This window comes from Acanthopagrus latus, chromosome 16 (assembly GCF_904848185.1).
Source record: "Acanthopagrus latus isolate v.2019 chromosome 16, fAcaLat1.1, whole genome shotgun sequence".
NCBI lineage: Eukaryota > Metazoa > Chordata > Actinopteri > Spariformes > Sparidae > Acanthopagrus > Acanthopagrus latus.
Window position 1 is genome coordinate 4,867,246 of NC_051054.1, and position 20,196 is coordinate 4,887,441.

At 40.2% G+C, this 20,196-nt stretch overlaps 4 protein-coding genes across 10 annotated transcripts; 2 read left to right on the forward strand and 2 right to left on the reverse strand.

The window, feature by feature from the left end:
• Nucleotides 1–842: 842 nt before the first annotated feature.
• slc5a6b (solute carrier family 5 member 6) lies at nucleotides 843–8,934 on the reverse strand. 4 transcript variants are annotated; one of them, XM_037071555.1, is made up of 17 exons: nucleotides 8,797–8,934; nucleotides 8,568–8,625; nucleotides 6,458–6,923; nucleotides 6,292–6,357; nucleotides 5,543–5,594; nucleotides 5,386–5,453; nucleotides 4,948–5,102; nucleotides 3,866–4,006; nucleotides 3,582–3,711; nucleotides 3,167–3,255; nucleotides 2,927–3,039; nucleotides 2,761–2,831; nucleotides 2,591–2,677; nucleotides 2,318–2,490; nucleotides 2,129–2,235; nucleotides 1,929–2,050; nucleotides 845–1,461 (listed from the first exon to the last, which is right to left on the reverse strand). In XM_037071555.1, the coding sequence occupies exons 3-17, from the start codon at nucleotides 6,803–6,805 to the stop codon at nucleotides 1,327–1,329; spliced, it is 1,857 nt and encodes a 618-aa protein (XP_036927450.1). In that variant the 5' UTR covers nucleotides 6,806–6,923; nucleotides 8,568–8,625; nucleotides 8,797–8,934; the 3' UTR covers nucleotides 845–1,326. The 4 variants fall into 4 exon arrangements, with proteins under 4 accessions (XP_036927453.1, XP_036927450.1, XP_036927452.1 ...); XM_037071557.1 differs by having other exon boundaries at nucleotides 8,568–8,628; XM_037071556.1 differs by having other exon boundaries at nucleotides 8,745–8,852.
• cenpo (centromere protein O) lies at nucleotides 8,862–11,896 on the forward strand. Its single transcript, XM_037071585.1, has 6 exons — nucleotides 8,862–9,019; nucleotides 9,225–9,376; nucleotides 10,198–10,354; nucleotides 10,489–10,760; nucleotides 11,046–11,205; nucleotides 11,654–11,896. Exons 1-6 carry the CDS (start codon nucleotides 8,998–9,000, stop codon nucleotides 11,761–11,763), a joined length of 873 nt encoding a protein of 290 aa, XP_036927480.1. The 5' UTR covers nucleotides 8,862–8,997; the 3' UTR covers nucleotides 11,764–11,896.
• On the reverse strand, nucleotides 11,895–15,207 carry LOC119004567. The gene is made up of 2 exons (XM_037071593.1): nucleotides 14,926–15,207; nucleotides 11,895–12,543 (listed from the first exon to the last, which is right to left on the reverse strand). Exon 2 carries the CDS (start codon nucleotides 12,531–12,533, stop codon nucleotides 11,910–11,912), a length of 624 nt encoding a protein of 207 aa, XP_036927488.1. The 5' UTR covers nucleotides 12,534–12,543; nucleotides 14,926–15,207; the 3' UTR covers nucleotides 11,895–11,909.
• On the forward strand, nucleotides 14,728–20,191 carry dnajc5gb (DnaJ (Hsp40) homolog, subfamily C, member 5 gamma b). 4 transcript variants are annotated; one of them, XM_037071596.1, is made up of 7 exons: nucleotides 14,728–14,917; nucleotides 15,245–15,374; nucleotides 15,798–16,011; nucleotides 16,185–16,338; nucleotides 16,976–17,023; nucleotides 18,321–18,394; nucleotides 19,280–20,191. In XM_037071596.1, the coding sequence occupies exons 2-6, from the start codon at nucleotides 15,262–15,264 to the stop codon at nucleotides 18,377–18,379; spliced, it is 588 nt and encodes a 195-aa protein (XP_036927491.1). In that variant the 5' UTR covers nucleotides 14,728–14,917; nucleotides 15,245–15,261; the 3' UTR covers nucleotides 18,380–18,394; nucleotides 19,280–20,191. The 4 variants fall into 4 exon arrangements, with proteins under 4 accessions (XP_036927491.1, XP_036927490.1, XP_036927493.1 ...); XM_037071595.1 differs by having other exon boundaries at nucleotides 18,321–20,191; XM_037071598.1 differs by lacking the exon at nucleotides 16,976–17,023.
• The last annotated feature ends 5 nt before the right edge of the window (nucleotides 20,192–20,196 follow it).

Genomic DNA, 20,196 nt, shown 5'->3' on the forward strand with positions numbered 1-20,196 from the left:
CAAACAAACACCTAAATATGTATCTGGATGGTTTCCTTCCACACGTTATGGATACAAAGTGGTGTTAAATATCAAAACTGACCAGTGTGTGAAAACACAGTTTTCATCTGTCTTGTCTCTACTGAGGCAAAGTCACGGCCCATCCAGACAAATAATTATTTGAATTGTGCCATAAATCATACATATGTTGTTTGAAACCTTGTGTATATCAGTCTATATCAGCTTGTCCTCAAAACTGATCAACTCTTGTTTTGGTTAAACTTTTTTTCTTTTCCTCTGCGCTGAGGTGACGCTCATGTTGCTGTCGCAGTTCACTAAACGGTACTTTCCTTCTTTTAAAATCATCTTTTAACCTGACACACATTATGTGTGGGCTTATTCATGGCACAATTAAGACTAGATCATAAAATATATTTCTCTTGCCTTTGACAACTGTACATTTCTGTTCCTGAACTATGTCATTACTATGAGACAATGTCCCGTGGGGAAAATCAGATCAGGTCAGGACGTCGCTTCTCTGGACAGAAATACTCCTTCAATCAAAGTGTTAAAATAAAAGCACTCACTATGGAGTCTGGCTCTACCAGTGTGATGTTATTATCATCATCCTGCCAGATATAATCCTGGGACTGATCGTGGGTTTGGTGACCTGTGTGTTTGTGTTGCCAACGCTTCCTCTAATGCAACTCCACAAGAAACCTCATTAAACGCTTCCTATCTGGTCAATTCCAACATTTCTCATTTAACTCCAGACCTTGAGCGCCAGATGACCAGTTTACTGATGTTTAAGTGTGAAAATGATTCAGCTGAATTATTATAAATAGAGTAAATCATTTACAATGTGAATGTTTATCTATAAAATCTTTAATCATTTTTATAAAAAGAGTTTTTTTTCTGCGTTTCACATTCTTCAAAAGTCGTCTCACATACAGCTGCAGTAAACCATGTTCAAATACACATTTTCATATACATTTACATAACTGTAAAAGTAAATCCATTTATGGTTGTTGTAAAGGGCAGTAATACAGTAATTCTGATAAAACAATGTAGTGCAGTTTCCTTTCATGATTCTGTGATCACCCACCTGAAGTTGACACGAATAAATTGAACTAAAACAGGCTCAGCTGCACTTAAGTCTCTGAAAACTGAAAAAGTGTCGACTGTACATTGTTCGCTGCAGCGTTCGACAGTGCAAATTTAAACTATCTTCACAATGCAAAGGCAACAACACAAGAAACTAAAATGCAAGTATGTGTTTCAGTCGAGGGGCCTCGTGCGAAGACGCTTTAACCGTTCGTTCGTTCGTCCAGACGCGTGACTGCGACGTCACACGGTCGTCTCACACTCCAAAAAACGAGGAAGAAAAGCGTACGTCTCTTCCTGTGATTGTCCGTCCTCTTGTGACAAAACCAGTCCGTTGCTTTCTTTGTGGTGTGGAGGTTGCCTCTGTTGTGCTGACAGCTGTAAGAATAAGTGAAAGACCATTAAAAAAGGTAAATATATATGAGCCCACCCCGGTTTTTACCTTTGAACAAAAAATATATTTTTATGGACAAACATTTTGGATATTCAGTTTGTTCACAAAATGCAAACGAAGTTTTGGAGAAAAGTTAGGATTAAAATAACTGAATGTTAATATTAAACGTTAAAACAGGTTTAAGATCACAAAGGTTTTTACTTTATTAACCCCGGGAGGAAATTGTTTTTGTCCCAGATGCTCCGTGCAAAGTAGAAATAGAAATACAGCATGAATGGAAACAAGAGATTAAGATAAGGATATACAGTTAAAAAAGTAAAACAGACAATAAAATAAAATATCAAAGTAGACAATAATATAAAGATACTTAAAGATATTTCAGTGGAAACTCAAAACTCAAAACTAGCAAAAACCAAGCAGCTACCATCCGTAGAGCTGCTCTGCTACGTACCGTCTGTCCCTGAGGGGTCGCACAGCAGAGCTTCTTTTTGTGACACTCAGGTAGAAAACAGAGCAGTTTCCCAGACAAGGGATAGATAGTTCCTGGCGTCACATCTTCCGCTTTCATAGGGCCTAAAATATACAGAGTTTAAAAGAATGTATAGATAAACAACGAAACGTTCTGCACTACATGTCTAAGAGCTCGCCTACCTGTGAGAAAGCTGATGATCAGGCCGATTAGAATGACTGTGGAGCAGCTGAACGCACTGTACCACATGTAGGACAATGAATAGAACCTCTTCAGTCCAGAGGGTCGACTAAAGAGGAGGAAAGACATAAAAAGTCAGAAAACGACCACAGTGGAGAAACACACCGCGCTGTGTTGTGTGCGCCTGATACCTCAGAGTGACGTTGCTGAGTGCAGTCTGGATGGCCGTGGTCGTGTTGTCTGACAGCAGGATGGCTCCGCAGGCGGGCGGGAGCGATTTTGTGCCGGAGCTTCGAGTGACAATGCTTCCGATGCCGACCCAGAAAGCCATAGCCAGACCGGCCCCAAGACCAGCTAATGCTCCCTGGAACAGATACAGGTAAAGGAATATCGCAAGTTTTCTTTACTGTAAAATGTCTCATGACTAACTCCGGGACAGATCTCACGGATGAGGTTAAACTTACAGTGGAGTTGGCCCAAGGAAAGAACATCCCGAGACAAAACAGACCGAGAATCGGACCGCCGACCATCCCGAAGATTTTCAAAGCCACCTGGAGTTCAAACATTTGAACAGTTGGCGCAGCTTTAGTGAGAAATGTTGGTTATTATCTGGTCACTAAAGCTGAGAGCTTACCTGCAGAACTGAATCACCCATTAGATGGGTGAGGTAGGCCATGGCCAGACACAGCAGCCCATAGGACATCGCTTAATGAAGCAAACACAAGAGTTACAGAACAATCACGTCATCATTGTGCAGTTTTGTATCGTGCATTGCTGAGTTTAAACTTCGGAGAGCTTACCTAATGCTTTGGACAGCAGGGTCGCTCTTTCCTCGGTCATGGCGGGGAAGTGTGGTTTGATGAGGTCTTCCATCGTCACAGTGGCCAGAGAGTTAAAAGCAGAAGAGATGGTGCTGTGCAAGATAAAGACAAACAAAACAAACATTACTGACGTCTTCAAAACACAACATACTACATGACAGCATTTATCTCACTGGAAGGGTTTTAATGAGACGTTGGTCGCTGTGGAATATTCTGTACCTGAGGGCTGCACTGAATAAACACGCAATAAACAGTCCAGGCAGTCCAGGTAGACCTTGCAGCATGTCCATCACAAAGGAAATCACCATCTGTAGAAAATACCGGTGAGTTTGCTTTGCATGAATAATAACAAACAAATCTGACAATGTTCTGTGGGGACAGCAGCATGGACACACATTTACATAACGAGCCAAATGTGCCAGAGGGACTGCTAGTAAAATATGTAAATACCAATAGAGCCTGTGTTTCCTGTTATATACCATGAGCTCAAAGAGTTTTTCCATTGACTTATCTTTCATCCCTCCTACGCATTTTTTGAGATCGAGGAAGCTGTGAAAGCTAGAAAAGAGGAATCACATCGCTATTTCCCAAAACATGGTGCAGAGGTTTCGGTCAACGACACACTGAAACTCACAGCATCCCTTGAAGCGGTGCCCAGCTTGTTGGAGTGATCTTCTCCACAGTAACATGCAAACATGACCAGTCCCATCACACAGCTCAGAGCCAGAGCCAGCTGCAGGGAAGGAAACACCATGTAGCAAGACCTGCGGAGAGGTGGGAGTGTAGTGTTGCTTATTACTGTGGCGATGGTCACTGAACTACCCCCAAAACCACGTGTGCATTAATAGATGAGATGTAAAAATAGAAAATAAAAGCGATATGTCGGTCAATATCGAGCTTTTAATGCTTTCTGTGTACCTGACGGCGTCCCTCTCTGTGCGGGCGCTGAGATATCTTTGGACCTGAGCCTGGTTCACTCCGTACAGGGACAGCATGAGGAAGACCCCGCCGACCCCCAGAGTCCAGAAGGTGTGTCTCTCTGTAGGGTCCGGGTTCAGGCTGGACCCAAGAGAGAAAATACAGATGATACTTAGCTGTTGTCGTGTCTTTAGTGATTGTAAAATAAAGCCACATGGTTCTTTATGTGTCATCACTGTATGTTGTTGAACTCAAAAGAGCTGTTGAGAGGTTAAACAGTGATCTTACAATTGCAATGTCAGTAAAGAGCACTGCATGACAAGAAGGTTTAGCGAAATGCATGAAGTCAATTATATAAAAACACTGCAATACACCTCTTTTAGGAAAAAGACAGGAAATAATTCTTTATGTAAGAGTTCACCCATGAATGAAAACTCGCTCATTATCTGCTCAGCTTCACGCAGATGGAAAGTCATTGTCAACAAAACATTTCTGGAGCTTTACAGCAAAACAGAACTGCAGCATTCTCCCAAACAACTGAAGAAGCTGGAAACTTGTTTTAAAAAGTGAGAAAAACAGGAAATTGTCCCTGGAGTCTCAGGAAGCTGCGAGATCCCGGATAGATCTTAAAAGGCGTCATGAACACTGTTCGCTGTGAAGCTCCAGAAATGTTCTGTGGGCCTCAAACTTCATCTGACTCTCCATCAGCATGAAGGTGAGCAGATAATGACTGAATTTTCATTTTTGTTCCTTTAATGAAATGTTTTTATTTGTTCACTTTTGTTTAAAATTCTATTTGTATTTCTGAGTTCAAGTCTGTAAGTTAAATTAATATCTGTCTGAAAACTGCAGAAAATGTTTTCTGTATTGAGCGCTGACAGGGACGTGTGTGTTCAGAGCAGAAGCATACATTAGTCATTGTATTCCTCTGGCAGGAAGTTGACTCAAGGACTACAATCCTCATGAAAGAAGGAGACAATCTGCTTTTTTTCTGTGAGTTGGTATTTACATAGCTAATCCCCACTGAGAACTGGTTAAACAATGATGCATTTGTGCAAAGACTTCCCTGTCGACGGACTCACTCGAGAGCAGAGATGCGATTTCCTTCCCACACTTTCCTCCAGACTTCAGACACTCCTCCAGTCTTCTGCACCCCCACCACGATGACAGCCAGCTGCCCTGCAAACATCACAAGAGTCTGAAACACGTCCGTCCAGATGACGGCCTTCAGACCACCCTGTCAAGAACAGCAAAGACACATGGGAATTATTATGATACATGCCAATGTATTCTTTTTTCCAATATCTGTCTCATTGAACACTCGACCGTCACATTTACACTTTCACTTAATGCACGTTTAATCCTCTAAAATCGTCTATTCATTGACAAGACATTTTGTCTGAGAGGAAACATACTGTATTTCAGTTTTAATTAAGCAAAGTGTAATTCAACAGTGTTTCGGAGGATCGAAGAGAAACATGCAAATGTTAACATGAGCTGTATGATTTATCATAACTCACTATTGTTGTGTATAAGGTGCACACGAGTCCAGTGGCCAGCACTGTTCCCCATAGTTCAAATCCGGTAACTGAAAGAAAACACACACAGACACACTGAACCGCAGATCTCACATTTTGAAAATGACTCAGTCAGAGAAAAACATTGAACTTATCTAACCTGCGTTAAGAGCAAAGGCTGGCGTGTACACACAAACGCCCATGTAGATCACCTGGAGCAGAGAAACACACAAACACAAACACAGTCTGCATCGTAAAGAAACTCAAAGATCTTCACAGAGATAAAAAAAAAAAAAATGATGCATCTCTTGTATTTTTCAAGAATTTTAAGATGACTGAATCAGGATCAGGTCCAGAGATACACGTAAACACTGACCCTACTCTCGTGTCTGTACGCCACAAGACAGCTGCAACTCCTGTCTGCGAATGATGAATTTATGAAACATGCTGGCACATATCCTGCAGTTTTTGATCACTCAAACAAGATATATTTATTTGGGGGCTTTAGAGGAGATGGTGGGCAGATTTTGTTATGAATTAACTGAAGAAGTTGTGCAGTCGACATCATGAACACAAACTTTTTAGCCTCGCAGCTACAGTGAAGATTTCTGCTTCATAACAGTGTAAATATCATCTTTTCAAATCAATTCAGGATCTCTGGGCTTTGAAAGAACATAATATTGCTGGATGATTTGTATGGAGCCATATAAAATAAATGTTTTGGTTGTGTTTTACATTTTAAAAACACATCTCCATCTACTTCAGTTGTTTAGGAGGATGCTGCAACGCTGCTTTGCTGCGAAGCTCCAGAAATGATTTGTGGATCAGACTTCCATCAGCATGAGGGTGAGTAGATAGGACAGAATTTTTATGTTTCGGCTGAACTTATCCTTTCGGTGTTGCACCCACCATCTGAAAGATGAAGGTCAAGGTTCCACAGATGCGCACTGCTTTGCTGAAGCGCAGCTCAAGATACTGTGAAACGACAACAACAACAGAGCCGCAGGTTAGGCAGGACAAAGAACAGAAATATTAAATCCAGTTCAAACATAACAATAAAACTGCTTCCTCGTACCTGATAAGCGCTGGACAGCCGCAGCCTGTACAATACTGGAATGAAAACATGAGCGGGAATGAGGAGGCCGAGAATATAGGCGCAGCCAATGAACCAGTACTGAGTGCCGTGAGTGTAGATTTCTGCCGGCACCCCGATAATCGCCACGGCGGACTGGAATGAGGCGATGAGCGACAGTGAAACAGGAAGACATTTCATGCTCCTGTCTGCCATCAAGAACTCCTGTGTGGTGCGCTGACGGCCCCCTGAGAGCGCATGGTACAGCCCGATGCCCAAAGAGGCGGCGAGCAGGACCCCAAATATCACAAAGTCTACAACAGTGAAGAGCTTCTGGTCGGACGGATCCATCTTGATTGTCTTTTAGCCTCGGCTGCAGTCCGAGAAGATTTGGTTCTCCTGCAGTCGCACAGTCAGACGGGTGGGAAGCGTCTTCGTCCACACCCATCAGTCAGAGGAGTCCAACAGCCTTGATGTGGAAAACACTGATTAAATGTCTGTGTGTGTGGGAAAGCACACTTTGCTGACATTTGGCCGCAATAATATGAAGCTTGCACTCTTTTTATCATGAACAAATCAGTTTGTTGACAGGTAGCTTGGTATGCACTCTCCTCATTCCCCAGATTCCCCTCACAGCTTTCTGTTCCTTCTCAAACAGACAGACGGGAGCAGAACTTACTGCTGTAACCTAAACTGAAGTGTTTGCAGCAGTCTGTGGAAACAAACCGAGGTCAAACAACCCCTGTGTTAACTTTCCCCCGGTTGTGTTGTTCCAAAAATACTTGACTGCTGGTTTGGTGAGGGGAGGAGCTGCTCTGCTACTCTGCCACCTGCTGCCTTTGTGTGTACTACACCACACAGCCACAACACCCGCTGAGGGTTTTGAAGGTCAAAAGCCAAGAAGATAGAAATAACTAAAAGAGGAAACATTGCTTTGAAATCCATGTTACTGTTATTTGTCTTTGCCCACATACTGTTATTTACATTTATTCTATTTAACCTATATTCATCCAGAAAGTCATGGTTAGATGATTAGAGATTAGTTCAATCACTTCAATAGATTAGAATCTATTTTCAGTGCTGAAACAAGTAGTTTATTAAGGAATTGACAAAAACTTTGATGGCAACTATTTTGACAATCACATGATTTAAGTTTCCAGTCATTTTTCAAGCATAGATATAAAAAATTTTCTGGTTTCAGCCGTGACAATAAACTCAACATCTTTGTGTTTTGAACCGAGGCGTCACGTTCAACTCAAACAAGTTCTGATTAGATGTTTAATTTGTTTTCTTATATATCAAATACACAGGGTTTGATAAAGAAAATAATCTGCAAGGTAACCAATAACGATAATAATCCTTAGTTATAGTTCTGTTCATAATAATAACGATAATGTATTATTGCATCCCCTCAACTACAGCTGCAACTAATGATCATTTTCACCATTGTTTATTATGACCATCATTTTCTCAATTAACCCAACAATTGTGGTCCTCAAACTGGTCGTTTAAATGTAAAAAAAAACAGTGAAAATCTCTTTGCCATTTCTTGGAATCCACTCTGGCATATATAAATGCCTTATTTTGTCTGATTAACAGCCCCAAACCTCAAGGCAATCAGTTTAAAGTGATACAAAACAAAGAAAACAAGCAAATCCTCATATTGGAGAAGCCAGAGAATGGTTGGCATTTCTACTTAAAAAAAACAACTCAAATTAATTTCCTGTCAACAGACTTGTTTATCAATTATTAACCCAGACATAATCAGGAGACAGCACACGAGAATAATTTCTCTAAACTCACAGTTAGGCACCACTGGAAGGAATAATGCAGGAGGTGACTTACCTCACTTGCAGACACGGCTGTTGTAACTTCTTATGTTATCTTTAATAGCCATAAATAACTAATGGTGCTACTCCTTAGCTGATTCAAATGTGAAATGTGTGAGAAATAATGCAACACTACACTTAGTTACCCTTTAATCTCGACCTGGAGCTGCTTAACCTGACTGAATGTGAGAAAATATGAACAGAAATAAAAACATATCACATGTGTAAGAATATAGTGTTGTGACAACGACATAAACAAACGGAATATCGTGAGACACACTCACCTTTATACGCGCATGCACTCTGGATATCCGGGTGAGGCTCACTGTCAGTGGCACCATGCTGCTTAGTGAGACATTCAAGAGCACCACGTTAGGTAAAAACTACCTGTTTGAATGTCTTTATGGCTTAAAACAAGAACAAAATATGTCAAAATATTCTCACTGTGTGGACAATACAACCTTTATATTTTTAGTTCCTTTGCTGTGTTAGGAAAGCATTAAATTTACCCACCACTTCGCTAATCTCACGCCTCACGCTCCATGAGATCACAGAATATTTTGAATTCGCTTCCGGGTTTGACGCTATGGGCGGGGCTGTACGTGATGACGTAGGAGCCGCCGAATTCAAAACATCCGCAGCTTGTAGCGGGTGTTTTCACCGGAGGAGCGTCATTATTTCACACACAATAAAGAAGATAAAGACTTGTTAAATATGCCGGGGGCGTCTGCGACAGGTAACTCGGACTATTGAAAGCTAGCCTGCTTATGCTATTTAGCTTACCACGACTGTATTCACTGTTAGCTAGCTTGTTAAGGAGTTTGTTGTGGTGCTCGTTAGCTAACGCTAGCTAGAGCTAACGGTTTTTTTAAGCGTCATCATTTTCACAACTTCCACTTCTGTCATTGGAGCGTTAACACGAGTATTTGCTCACCTTGCAGGTGTTTTGAGTCAGCTCAGTCTGCTGGAAGTTAAAGCGAGAAGCCGCAAAACTCAACCTCAGCAGCAGAGTCGTGTGAAGGAGCTGAAGGCTCAAGTTGAAGCGCTGAGGGCCCAGAGAGACCAGCTGAAGGCAGAGATAGAGACACACAAGGTGGGATGACTCGATGATCACAGCAGGATTTGTATCCTTGGGTGGTGACAGGATGTGATGACAAACAATCTTTGTTTACTTTAAAAAAAAACAACAACACAATTTTCAGGTACTTTTACTTCGTTTGAGTTTTTCAGTTTTCCCCCAAATTGTGGGTGCAAACATTGTAATTTTTATTTGATAATCTTAGTCACTTGTTATTCGAGTCATACATTTTTTAAATTACTTTTATTTAACTGCAATCCATTTAAGGGGTAAACCAGTTATCTGTGCCTGTAATCAGCATTTCTCCATTTATTGTAATCTTTGTTTTTTTTTGTTTCTGATTGGAGATAAAAAAAAAAAAATAGATTCATTTTAAAATGTACTGCAGTACTTTGGCTCAGACGCAGCATTCCCTTTCTCTGTTAGTGTTCACCACTCCGTGTTCTTGGTGTCCACAACACTATCTGATGTCATGAGTAACAGCCAGTAAACACTGAATAATCTGAATTTGCAAAGTACCCAAAGCTGTCAAATACATGGAGCGAAAGTACTAATTTGCAGAAACTGGAAATAGTCAAGCACAGAACCTCAACAGTATAAATAAGTTCCATCACAGGATGTTTTCAACTCTTTTATTACAACTATTACATTAGAAATGTGTTACATTACTCCGTTATTGCCAAAACAAATATGATTACTTGTCCTGGGTGTTATTACCCACAATTCTGTTTTTATATTACCTAAAAAGTCACCCTATTAATCACGTACATTTTATTTATAATTGGTGTTTTATTGTTGGCTGATTTGTTGTTGCTGTTTACACCATCCTGCCACAGCATCTCCAGAAACTGAGAGCGTCTTTGGACAAACAGTCGACAAATGAAGGAGATGAGGAGGAAGAAATGGAGCAAGACTCGGAGCCCTCACAACTACTGCGACTGATGGCCAGACATACACAACTGGAAGACCTTCTGTACGCTCATCACACCATTGGTACTCACTCCAAGTCGTTTAATTATTCTGTCTTCTCATGTCATTCACCCAGTTGCAGTTTTCACAGTGAGATGTTTTCATTAATCCACTTTTATAAATATGTCTCCCTGTTTTTTCCTCACTGATGTCACCAGGTGGGTACAACGTCATAAAGACTCGTCAGGGTAAAGGAGTGTGTGTGTCTCTGGCGACCGCCTATGATGGTGTCTTCTTAGAAACCTACAATCTGGAGATAGACCTAAAGCCGACGCTGAGGATCAGTCGCCACAGCGTTCCTCCGTTTATTCCCTTGAACAGCCTGGCTGAGCAGAACAACCTGCAGACAAACATAAGAACTTTTCTGGACATGCTCAGCCAACATCTCAACGCCTTTGCAGCCCGAAAGCAGCAGCTAAAGCTTGTGAAGGTGCCAGTTTGTTATTTTTCAATTAACAATTTTATTTAAGATATGTCAACTTTGCCTCTGAGAAATTATTATGGCCATTTCCTTAATTTGTCTAACCTTTTTATAGACCAAAAAGTGATAGCTACAGCCTTTAAGCACACCAAAATTGTTGTCTTGTTTATTTGGAAAGTGATTTTTGCTCCTTTATGAAAAAACTAATCTTTGAACAAACAGAGGAAAATGTCATTTATCTAAGTGAAATGTTGTAGAATAACATGCTGACCCTCTTCTCCTGCTTGTTTACAGGAACTCCATAAGTCTGTGGAAGTGATGGAGAGTAACGTTTTGTGTTCAATACTGGTGTTGATGTTCACCCTGCCCAAACAGAAGACGGCTGTTCTCTGCACTCTGGACTACTCTGACCACACCAGAAGTCTTCCCACCCGAGTCCACTTTGAATCTGATGGTAGGAATTTTGTTATACCTCAGGAGGTTCCTGACTCACATTGATGGCTATGTAAAGATGGACAACCCACCTCCATTTCCTCCCGATGTACAAAAATGTATCCAAAATATCCCAGATGTGTGTGCTGCAATCTTGTGTTTGTGACGTCATGACCCATACACCCGCCTAACTCCATTGCAATCAGCTGTCAATCATGACACAGTTGTACTTGAAACCTGATTTTTAATAGACCGAACACATCATCTATGAAAACATAAAATGTAATAGAATATGCAGTATGAAAATAATCACCGCAGCCCTGTTAAATAAGTTTTGTTCTCAATAACAAAATAATAGTTAGATCTATGGAGACATACAGGGCTACGCAGGAAAAATCAAGTCTGAACAGGAAGTCACCAACTTTACATTTTCAAAAGTACATTAACTTTAAATATGAACTTGTTTGCAGACAAGAAGCTTCCTGATTCTCCAGAGTGGAAGGAAAACGGCAGCCTGCTAAAGGAGACTCCTGTGCACAAAGCTTTGACCACCATGAAGAAGATGGGGAATATTGTGTAATTCATTCAGAAATAATGACATTTTGTACATATATTTTCATTAAAATGTCATTCTAAATCTTTTTAATTAACACTTGTAAATGTTTCTTCTTGGTGTTGCAAATGTTGAGTTATTAAACTGAGTTAAAAGCAAACTTCTGAGTTTGTCTATGGAGGTTCCACATGTAGCTGCATGTTGCTTTTGTCCCTCAGCTTCTCTATAAACGCCGTCACCCTCTTGTGTAAAGTTTCCCTCTGCAGCTGTCTCAGCCTCTCCAGTTCCTCTTGGGCTTTCTGCTGTTGCCTGGCCAGCTCTTTTTCTGAGATTGAGTCAATTGTTGCAATGTTTTTCATCTGCATAAGAGACAGGCTGCTCTTGATGTTGCCCATGTGTCTCACTGAGCTGGCGGGCTTGACTGAAAGCGGTGGTGCTGATATCGACCGGCTCTGCTCCACCAGTTCAGATCCCTGGATGTGGTACTGGGATTTGCTGGAGTACGATCTTCTGCCTTCAAATGTTTCAATGCCTCTTAGTTGCATCTCTGAATTATTGTGTTCTCCAATCTCTTTCATAGCGATGCCAACTGTTGCTTTAGGCTCACAGACTTTCACAATCATGACTCGTCTCTGTTCTTTCATCAGTGAGTCTGTTCTCTGTCGAAGTATTTTGTGAGTGTACCTGTACTGTTTGTCCAACACGTTTAGCTTCTGCTGCAGATCCCTCTCCTCCTTTTGGTTTAGCACTCTCAGGTTTCTCTGCAGAACATCATATCTTCTGAAACTTTGGTCCATTATGCAAAGTCTAGATAGAGATAATGTGTTTTTAGTACATTTCTTCAACTTTTTCTTTAAATTCAAGCAAAGGATATGGTTTTCCTACTTGATTTGTGTGCTGCGTCCCCCCTCAGAGAGCCGTGTTATACAGTGTTGTTTGCTGCTAAGGGTGTCTCAGTGTGTGTAATATAATAGCCTATTATATTTGAAATAGTGAATGGGATCGTTGGGCATTGTGTGCTGTCACATTCCACAGAGATTCAATTTCAAGGTGCCTCACGAGGGAAGTCACAGGGTGCAAAGTCCTTCCTGCACAGGGAACAAACTGTGGGATGAAAAGGAGGCTGAGAAGGGGAAAAATTGAAAATCTCAGAAGAAGCAAGAAGACTGCATCAGAATACAGGACTACAGTATCATCCTGGCAGCTGAAAACCTGCATGCCTCCAACAGCTTAAATGTCCCCTCTGAGCCCTCCTCATGCAGAGAACAAAGGAATCTTCACTCACTTACTGCAGATGGTTTACTGACAGAAACACCAGCCTCCTCTGCCAGGTGCTCTGATTTCCCCCATGATGATATCCACCCCCAAAATATGAGGATTTTTATCTTCAGGTTCCATGGAAGGCTACCATAGTACCCCATGTAAAAGCCCACTTTGGAGGCGTTATCATAGATCACACTCGGTGGTTGAATGAGGATGAATTACCCTGAAGCAGAAGACCTGCTCCTAAGACACCATGAGGGCTCAGAGGTCATCTCGTGTGGGTTTACTCCAGGTGCTCTGGCTGCCACCTATAAAGATATCGCCAAAAGAATATGACCAGGAATGTGAACAATGAAGCCGACCACTCGGAGGTGGAGTGGGGAGGGTCCCAAGTGGGTTTTTGGAACATTTAATCATTGGATCCCACTCATCTTCTCGCAAGATGATGGTTAAAATGACACATAATTCATCAGATTTAATGTTGAATTAATGTACCACAAAGGATCTTTGTAATTGGTAATTTCTGCATCCCCACACGCCTGTTTAAATTGGCTATAATTCTCCCTGTGGTGCTCTAAACAAGTCAAAACTGATGCAGAAAAATATAGAATTGAATGTGACCGTGGTTCAGTGTGGCAGCCTCCTCCGCTCAAGCAGTCTTCAGGTGAGAATTCAAACAGAAATCACACCCCAGCTGTGTTTCTTCATCTCTGCATGTGAACATGCTGCCTCATGTCAAGTGACAATCCAACATTGCCGCCTTCCAAAATGGATGAATATTAGTTTTGACACATCTCTTGTATTTGCATATTTGTAACCAAGTCGGATTCTTGCTTTGCATTTTCTATTCACAGTACAAAGCAGACCTTTTGAAAGCTTTCTCAGTATTTTTTTTTCCCGACCAAACAGTATCAATGAGGACATTCAACCTGGAGGAGATTGCAGAGGCTCACTGGCACATGGAGGCCAAAAAAAAAAAACAAAAGGAGAAGGGGAAGATCATCATCAATGTTATTCAACAGAATCAGAAAACTAGGTCATAAACAGCTGCAGTAAAAAGTAAAAAGTAATTGCTCTGAAGTGTATGTGAGTTATATTAATATAAACAATCTTACAACACATTGTTGTTTTTTTGGAAAAGTATTTGTCTTGCACAAATGTTGATCATTATTTTAGATATGCCCTTTTCATCAATAGTCCAACAATGATTTTTCACAGCACTGTTTCTTTATAATATCAATAGTGAACATTTTTTTTAATTACCGCAATTATTGTTCTTTCTTGCATATTAAGTTTTTAGCATAGCCTCAAGCCTTTTCTGCAGTTTTATACTACCACTCCACCACATGTTGGAGGCTAACACTATACCTTTTATTAACTAAATTCATTTGCAAATACTAGTTATAAGTTACTTTATTTGATCAGCAATCGGATTCAAAAAAATCAAATGGACTCTGAAAATCAGATACGATAATTGACAAAAGTAGATAGTAAGTAAAATATGTTTAATTTACTTATATTTTACTTTTATTTACTTTAATACCGAAGTACATTTATTTCCAGAAAATGATTTTGAAATTGAAGAGAACTGTGTATATAACTATTAATACTGAAGAAAAAAATGAGAAAAACACTTAATATCGATTATATTAATACACATAAACCTTCTCCTTTAATGTTTACATCCTGGTTATTTGAATAGCCGTCGCGCACTGATGACGTAACAACATTACTTCCTGTTTCAAACTTCCTTCTCCCCGCTGCGGCTACTGTGAAGTTCCCTCCGGTTTACGAGCAGAGAAGTTTCAACGGGGGAGACCGTGTGCCAGCTTCAATTTTAGTGGCAGACTTTAAGACAGTCAACAGACATATTCCGGGCTCTATGATTCAACCAAAAGCTACGGTATTTATTTGTCTGGTACGTACGTTTTTCCGTATTACTTCGTCCTCTTGCGGTCCCGCTAAAGTTAGCTAGCAGTCCGTTAGCAGTTTGTCGTGACTTGACCCCTCAGGGTTTAACATGTTGTGACTAACTTCGTTAAACATCCGAGTCATTCTGTGTATTTCCTTCCTAACCGATGTGAGCAATAACGATTGCAATCAGATATATGAGTTGTCTGAACCGTCAGCATAGTTAACACCCGATTATTGTGGTTTATTTACTGTCAAACCCAACGCATGACTCGTTAAAGTTACTCCCTGTCAGGACTTGTTAGAAGGTGTTTTTGTCTTTTTCATTTCACAGCAGTCGAAGCCCAAATCATGGAGGACCCAAACAGAGCTCAGCGTAAAATGTCAACAGCAGGGGACAGTTTGTACAAAGTCCTGGGTCTGGAGAAAGGAGCAACTCCAGAGGACATAAAAAAGGCATACAGGTGTGTTCATAAAAATATATTAGTTCGGTGCGTTCAGCATTGAGTCAACACTGAAGGGCTGTGTTATGTAACACATGCTTTTCTTCACTTATGTGTTTAGTAACAGCAGCTGCAGTTGGCAGCAGTTAACAGTTACTCTGGTGATCTGATATCCCCTTTTGTTTTGAGTGTAAATTTGACTTCTTATTCCCAGTCTTTGCAAAGATACAAATGGCAAATCCCATTAAAATGTGTTTAGCATGGCTACTAATACAAGCCCTATACATTTGTTGTTAGTCATGGGCCTTACAAACACCCTGATTTCTAATATAGAAGCTGTTGTGGAGAAGATTGGTCAGTAGTGTCTTAAGTTGTGGATGACTGCAATTCTTTAACATTCAGTGCAAAAGACAACTGCATTATTTCTAACATACTTGTTTCCAGGAAACTGGCACTGAGGCATCACCCTGACAAGAACCCCGACAATCCAGAAGCTGCAGAGAAATTCAAGGAGATCAATAACGCCAACTCCATCCTCAGTGATGAAAACAAACGCAAGATCTACGACGAGTATGGATCCATGGGCCTCTACGCTGCCGAGCAGTTTGGGGAGGAGGGTGTCAAATACTACTTCCTCATGTCCAAGTGTTGGTTCAAGGTAACTGGTTCAACTCACCATCGCCTGAATGAAAATGCATATCAGCTGCCAGTAGTTGTAGGTGTGTCAGCATAGACTTGATTTTGGAAGTTATGTATAAACAGTTAAACAGTTGAAGTTAATTCTGTCTACAGCGAGAACATGTATCCTGATAGTAGTTTCTTTGTTTTCAGGCCCTCTTCATGTGCTGCACTATCTTCACCTGCTGCTGCTGTTTCTGCTGCTGCTGTTGCTGCTGTGGGAAGTGTAAAACTTCAGAAGAGGAAGACAATTTTGTCTATGTTGACCCTGAGGACCTCGAGGCAGAGCTCAGAGAACAGGATGCAGGTGAGAGACTTTGTTCTTTGGGCTGTTTTTGCACAGAAATTAAAAGGATATCCTCCGGGACTGTCTCACTTCTGAAAAAATCCCATGTTGCATTGTCCAGTTGATCATCAGATGTAAAACAGAAACTAAAAGCTGCTTAATCAGCTGATAATCAGTAGATTTCAAAAGCTTGCAGTTTGCATTTTTCTTTCGATACATTCCAATCTGTTGCCTTCTGAGATAAGAGTAATTAGATCTGCCGTCTCTGGCTAATAGTAACCATTGCCAAATATGCAGATGAAATGTTTAGAAACACACTTCCGTTTTTGCAGCCAAGACACAGTTGGCACATAATATCTTACTAAACAACTTCAGTTTTTGTACAGATTAAACAAACATGATGTAACGTGTTAAATAGTGAGAATTAGTTAGATTTTGTTAGTTTTGAACAAGGGATTTTATGATTTCTATTCCAAATTATGACTTGATCAGTAAACACTTTAGCTTTAAAGGTGGCAGGGTCCGCCAAATATGGGGGGGGAGGAATAAAACTGAATGAAGTTGTGTTGCCCTTTTAAGGTCAGTTTGATTATCATGGAAACAAATACAGTTTGATGTTATAGTGTGTATTTACTTAGTGTTAAATTTTGTTCCACAGCAGGAGACCCTGTAATAATTATTCAGCCAAGCCCCAGTGACACTTCAGGTAAAGTTTACCTGTCCTCAGCTGACTGCCGCTCTGGGCTGCATTGCTTATCTGGCAGAACCTGAAGCAGTTTCACTGTGGAAGAGTTCATGTTAACAGCTTCTAACAGGCTGGCTCATGTGGTCTGTGTAGCTAAAAAAAAAAATCACTAACACTTTCACTTCTTTGTATTAACATTTTCCCCACAAGTGCTGCATAAGGCACAAAAGTGAAAGACGCTGTTCTTCTTCTTATAACTTAAAAATAACTTTGCTTGCTTACAGTTATCACTGTTGATAATGTTATCAATGGTGTGCGCAGTGGAAGGAATAATGTTCTAACATGTAAATATCAAGAGCAGTGGTTCTCAATCTGAGTACTGGGAGCACAAATGAATTTGGGAATTGACTTCAGAGAAGATTTTATGAGGAAAAGCACATTTTTACAATAATGCGCCATCAGCCTTACTCAATACATTGTGTTTGAGAGCAGGTGAACCACTGATCTTGAGTGACTGCGCTTAAAACAACCTGTGCTACCTGAAGTTGTGACTGGTATTGATTGAACACTTCTTGTGATGCTTATTTGCTCAAGCTGTTTTGTCTTGCTCCTCAGTGCAATGTACCACATAAACTATGATAACTTATCTCATGAATTTTTATATGTACTTAACCCCTTTCTGACAAGGTCTTAAAACTGTTACTCTATTTTGTATTATAGGCTTGTTTGCTACTTTAGGAAAACGCCACCAAGGGTGTTTACAAGTCTTGAGCAGGACTAATAAAAAAGCTCTAGCAGAAGCTGCTGGTTATCTGATAGATAACTGCCAGTGATGTCACTCAGTGTACACAGTTGCATCGTGGGTAATGAAGTGCTAGGTTTGCTAAAGAAAGAAGAAAGTGTGGATTTAACACAGGTGATATTTCTTGTTCTGCTGTATTGATTTTGAACATATGTTTTTAAACATGAGTGCAATGTCGACCAGCTGACATAAATTACCCACAATGCACCTTAGCCACTGAGGAACATCAGCTTCCTCTGGAGCCACAAAACACAATTTCCAGCAAGCTCAAGTTGTCTTCTTGGTCCAACCAACAAATTCATCTTATTCATTCACCAAAGATATTCATCTGATAATTTGAATTTAGAGATAGAAGGAAATTATCTCAATGGATGGAAACACTCAATGTTTGGCATTGTCTGTCCATCATTTTGGATTAATTAGGCCATTTCACAGCTTTAACTGAGAGATTTATCAAAGTATAAAAAGTATAGAAACTGTAGATTTAATCTAAAAAACTGTTTTTCACACTTCCAGGTGAAAATGCACCGATTGTGATTCAGCCTCACGCGACCAACGGCACCTCGAGCCCCTGATCCATCCGTAAAAGAGTGAGTTGGGTCCTTCAGAGTCTGGACTTAATGAAACCATATTGTCATCAGCGTTTGTATTTTCAAAGTGAATGATGATGTGTATAAGTTATGGTTTTGAATGTGGTTGTTTTCCTCAGAGACTTTCTCTGACTTGCAGAAAACATTTTTATCTCAGAGGCATTTTTGTTTGAATGCATCAAACAGCGACTTGATTGTGCCATAGTTAGTTTTTTTAAGTGCCAATGGGTTTGTCTTTGATCAAATCTCATATTTATTGTTTTGTTTTTTTTTAACTTTATATTCTTTGAATCTGGACTGCAGTTAGAAATGACAAAACCATGCATCAAGGCTCTGAAACAACTATTTTTCACATGCACTTTAATATCACACATCCATGTTTAAAATCCTGAAGTTGCCATGATGGTCTGAGAACATTCCAGCTCAAGATGACTTTTGGGTCTGAAATGTTTTGAATATATTTTTAATGCAACATTAAAGGCTGGTTCAGGTCACTGAAGGTCAACCACTCGGAGACCTCGTAAACGTTCGAAATTGTAGAAACAAAACAAAACAAAGGGCTAAATGAAATGATTCAGTCATATTCCTCAGATGTAAAATGTATTACTACACAAGGTTTGTTTTAAATGTTTGGATGTCAGCTGTCTCCACTGCCTGTAAATAGCCTGGTGAGAATTATTCAAATGTTGCTGATAGAAATTACAGGATTGATGAAACATTGAGGGGAAACACACTCACTGTCTTTCTAGAAGGTGGATTGGATGAGATTAAGATTTCTGACTCTTTACATCATTGTACAACTCAAGATAGTTGTATGATTGTAAGCCTCAAAAATATTTTGTGTTGACATTATTTTGTACTTCTGATTGAATCTGACCTCAACAGTATTCACAAGTTACCTGTCAACGTTGACTACACCCACCAACACCTCTAAAACTCACTTCCTGGATTTGTCAAGACATCTCCATTATGACATGAATGCGGCAAAGAGTGTGGAGCTGAACCCAGGAGGTGATTAGCCTAGCTTAGCATAAAAAAAGCAAGGGAGGGGATGCAAGCCCTGTTAAAAAATATACCAAAATGCTAACATTCAGGAGTCATGAGAGAAAATCTGCTCATCTAACTCTTGTAAAGAAAATGAATAAATGTGTTACCCAACATAGTGAACCAGTCCAGACTAGTCGTGCTGCTGTTTCGTTGGCTGTTCCTGCCATTAAGGTGACCTCAAGTTACAATCAAAACATTTTTAGGTACTGACAAACCTCCCACACCACTGTCAACAGCAATCTCCCCACACGTGTCACTCAAATCAGTACTTCTGTTTGCTTCACTTGACAACAAGTCAGTGAACTCACTTGATTTTATAGCCAATTTTCCTGGTGTTCCTGATCCAGATGTGTCAAAACCTTTGTTTAATGATCTCTCTGTGGCGTCCGAGGTTATATAAATATATATATATATATCCACTATATGTAATCGTGATGTTATGCTCAATGTAAGAAATGTGTTTTTATGTAAATTTAGAGATATATTTTTAATCTGAGGTTTTATGACAAATTAAGTGTATATTAAGATAACGCCTTAAATTATGTCATCTTTCATCATGTTTACATTTTTACTTCTGTCTGTGCTGGGTGGAGGAGTGTGATGCTTGTGGTTGATTGGGTTTGTACAAATCTGGTGTGTGTATGTGTGTGTGTGTGTGTGTGTGTGTGTGTGTGTGTGTGTGTGTGAGAGCATCATTTTTATCATTTGATCTTGTTTTGTTCTTGGACTACAAAGTAAAGTTTAAACAATCCTTA